We start from the raw sequence: 3,264 nt of genomic DNA on the forward strand, positions 1-3,264 counted from the left end.
GGGGTAGAGGCTAGCCTAAGGGTGGGGGGGGGGGGGCTGTGTGGGTCTCATTCGAGGCTAGTCCAGGATGACCCTATAGAGGGTAAAACTCTGTCTTAAGAAGAAAAAAAATCTGCAAGGTGGGTAACCATAGTTTGAGGCTGCTACACTAACGGGTGGAATGGGGGGGGGGGGGGGGGGGGGGGGGCGGGGGGGGGGGGGCCGGGGCTAGCATAAGGGTGGTGGGTGGGTCTCATTTGAGGCTGGTCCAGAATGACCCTATAGGTCGGCAAAACCTATTTTTTAAAAAGTTTTTAAATCTACAAGGTGGGTAACTATAGTTTTAGGCTGCAACACTATTGGGGTAGAGGGGGTGGGGGAGGGGAAGAGGGGGGACGGGGGGTGGGGGAGAGGGGTTTAGCTCGAAATGACCGTGGGAACCAAACGACAGGCGCAACCGATCTGAACTTTCTCCCACGCCTGGGCGTACTGGTACACGTTGTCCACGCACTTCCCAGGAAGCCTCCTCAGGACTCGCACGTGGTAGTAGATCCCTTCGCAGGTGGGCGTGACCGCTTGGCGCTTGGGGTACCGTCTGTGCGTGATGCCTGCAATGGGTTAGAACATGGAGAGATTACGAGTTTTGGGGTGTTTTTTTTTTTCCTTCTTCTTTTTTTGTGTGTTTGAGGTTGTTTTTTTATTTTTATTTTATTAAATAATTGTGTGTGTGTGTGTGTGTTTGTGTGTGTTTGTGTTTGTGTGTGTGTGTGTGTGTGTGTGTGTGTGTGTGTGTGTGTGTGTGTGTGTGTGTGTGTGTGTGTGTGTGTGTGTGTGTGTGTGTGTGTGTGTGTGTGTGTGTGTGTGTGTGTGTGTGTGTGTGTGTGTGTGTGTGTGTGTGTGTGTGTGTGTGTGTGTGTGTGTGTGTGTGTGTGTGTGTATCCACGACATGCAGTGCCAAGACACCAACAAGAGATGGGATAGGGTGGGGAGGTATTCATCCCACATACAGCGTCAAAACAGGACGAGATAAGGGTATTTATCCCACATACAGCGTCAAAACAGGACGAGATAAGGGTATTTATCCCACATACAGCGTCAAAACAGGACGAGATGAAGGTATTTATCCCACATACAGCGTCAAAACAGGACGAGATGACGATATTTATCCCATATACAGCGTCAAAACAGGACGAGATAAGGATATTTATCCCATTTATCTCATATACAGCGTCAAAACAGAACGAGATGAGGATATTTATCCCACACACAGCGTCAAAACAGGACGAGATAAGGGTATTTATCCCACATACAGCGTCAAAACAGGACGAGATGAAGGTATTTATCCCATATACAGCGTCAAAACAGGACGAGATAAGGGTATTTATCCCATATACAGCGTCAAAACAGGACGAGATGAGGATATTTATCTCATATACAGCGTCAAAACAGAACGAGATGAGGATATTTATCCCACACACAGCGTCAAAACAGGACGAGATAAGGGTATTTATCCCATATACAGCGTCAAAACAGGACGAGATGACGATATTTATCCCATATACAGCGTCAAAACAGGACGAGATGACGATATTTATCTCATATACAGCGTCAAAACAGAACGAGATGAGGATATTTATCCCATATACAGCGTCAAAACAGGACGAGATGAGGGTATTTATCCCATACACAGCGTCAAAACAGGACGAGATGAGGGTATTTATCCCATATACAGCGTCAAAAAATGACGAGATGAGGATATTTATCCCATATACAGCGTCAAAACAGGACGAGATAAGGGTATTTATCCCACATACAGCGTCAAAACAGGACGAGATGAGGCTATTTATCCCATATACAGCGTCAAAACAGGACGAGATAAGGATATTTATCCCATATACAGCGTCAAAATAGGACGAGATGAGGCTATTTATCCCATACACAGCGTCAAAACAGGACGAGATGAGGATATTTATCCCATATACAGCGTCAAAACAGGACGAGATGAGGGTATTTATCCCATACACAGCGTCAAAACAGGACGAGATGAGGGTATTTATCCCATATACAGCGTCAAAAAATGACGAGATGAGGATATTTATCCCATATACAGCGTCAAAACAGGACGAGATGAGGGTGTTTATCCCATATACAGCGTCAAAACAGGACGAGATGAGGGTATTTATCCCATAAACAGCGTCAAAACAAGACGAGATAAGGATATTTATCCCATATACAGCGTCAAAACAGGACGAGATAAGGGTATTTATCCCATATACGGCGTCAAAACAGGACGAGATAAGGGTATTTATCCCAAACACAGCGTCAAAACAGGACGAGATGAGGATATTTATCCCATATACAACGTCAAAACAGGACGAGATAAGGGTATTTATCCCATATACAGCATCAAAACAGGACGAGATAAGGGTATTTATCCCACATACAGCGTCAAAACAGGACGAGATGAAGGTATTTATCCCATACACAGCGTCAAAACAGGACGAGATAAGGGTATTTATCCCACATACAGCGTCAAAACAGGACGAGATGAGGCTATTTATCCCATATACAGCGTCAAAACAGGACGAGATAAGGATATTTTTCCCATATACAGCGTCAAAATAGGACGAGATGAGGATATTTATCCCATACACAGCGTCAAAACAGGACGAGATGAGGATATTTATCCCATATACAGCGTCAAAACAGGACGAGATGAAGATATTTATCCCATATACAGCGTCAAAACAGGACGAGATGAGGATATTTATCCCATATACAGCGTCAAAACAGGACGAGATGAGGATATTTATCCCATATACAGCGTCAAACCAGGAAAGTATATGGCAGTCTGTTACACCTGTATCCATTCCATTCTGTTTCAGGAACAATCATTTTCATCTCCTTCAGCATAAGTATTTTTATCATTATTGGCTGTCTTTCACCGCATGTGTCATATTCGGCCTTACTTTAGATATACTTATAGAAGATGTGAACTCGTGACGTAGAATATATTTATACTAGACAGCAAATTCGAGCGCGCGCGCTTGTGTGTGTGTGTGTGTGTGTGTGTGTGTGTGTGTGTGTGTGTGTGTGTGTGTGTGTGTGTGTGTGTGTGTGTGTGTAAGAGAGAGAGAGAGAGAGAGAGAGGGGGAGAGGGAGAGAGAGCATGTCCGAAAGTGTGTAGGTGTGCGTGAGTGTGTATCGTGTGTAGGAGAACTTTTAGCCTTTTATGAATTGCTACACCTGATGGTTTACACTAAGCGTCATGATGTCTTTAAAAAA

The 3,264-nt window shown here is 44.5% G+C and overlaps 1 protein-coding gene across 1 annotated transcript in view; it reads right to left on the reverse strand.

The window, feature by feature from the left end:
* Window positions 1–327: 327 nt before the first annotated feature.
* Window positions 328–3,264, reverse strand: part of LOC143301541 (interleukin 17-like protein) — an 8,834-nt gene continuing 5,897 nt past the window's right edge. The window contains exon 4 of the mRNA XM_076615913.1: window positions 328–587. Within this exon, the coding sequence (XP_076472028.1) occupies window positions 397–587 (191 nt within the window). The 3' untranslated portion in view covers window positions 328–396. The remainder of the gene's footprint in view (window positions 588–3,264) is intronic.

Source organism: Babylonia areolata, chromosome 27 (genome assembly GCF_041734735.1).
Source record: "Babylonia areolata isolate BAREFJ2019XMU chromosome 27, ASM4173473v1, whole genome shotgun sequence".
Classification (NCBI taxonomy): Eukaryota; Metazoa; Mollusca; class Gastropoda; order Neogastropoda; family Buccinidae; genus Babylonia; species Babylonia areolata.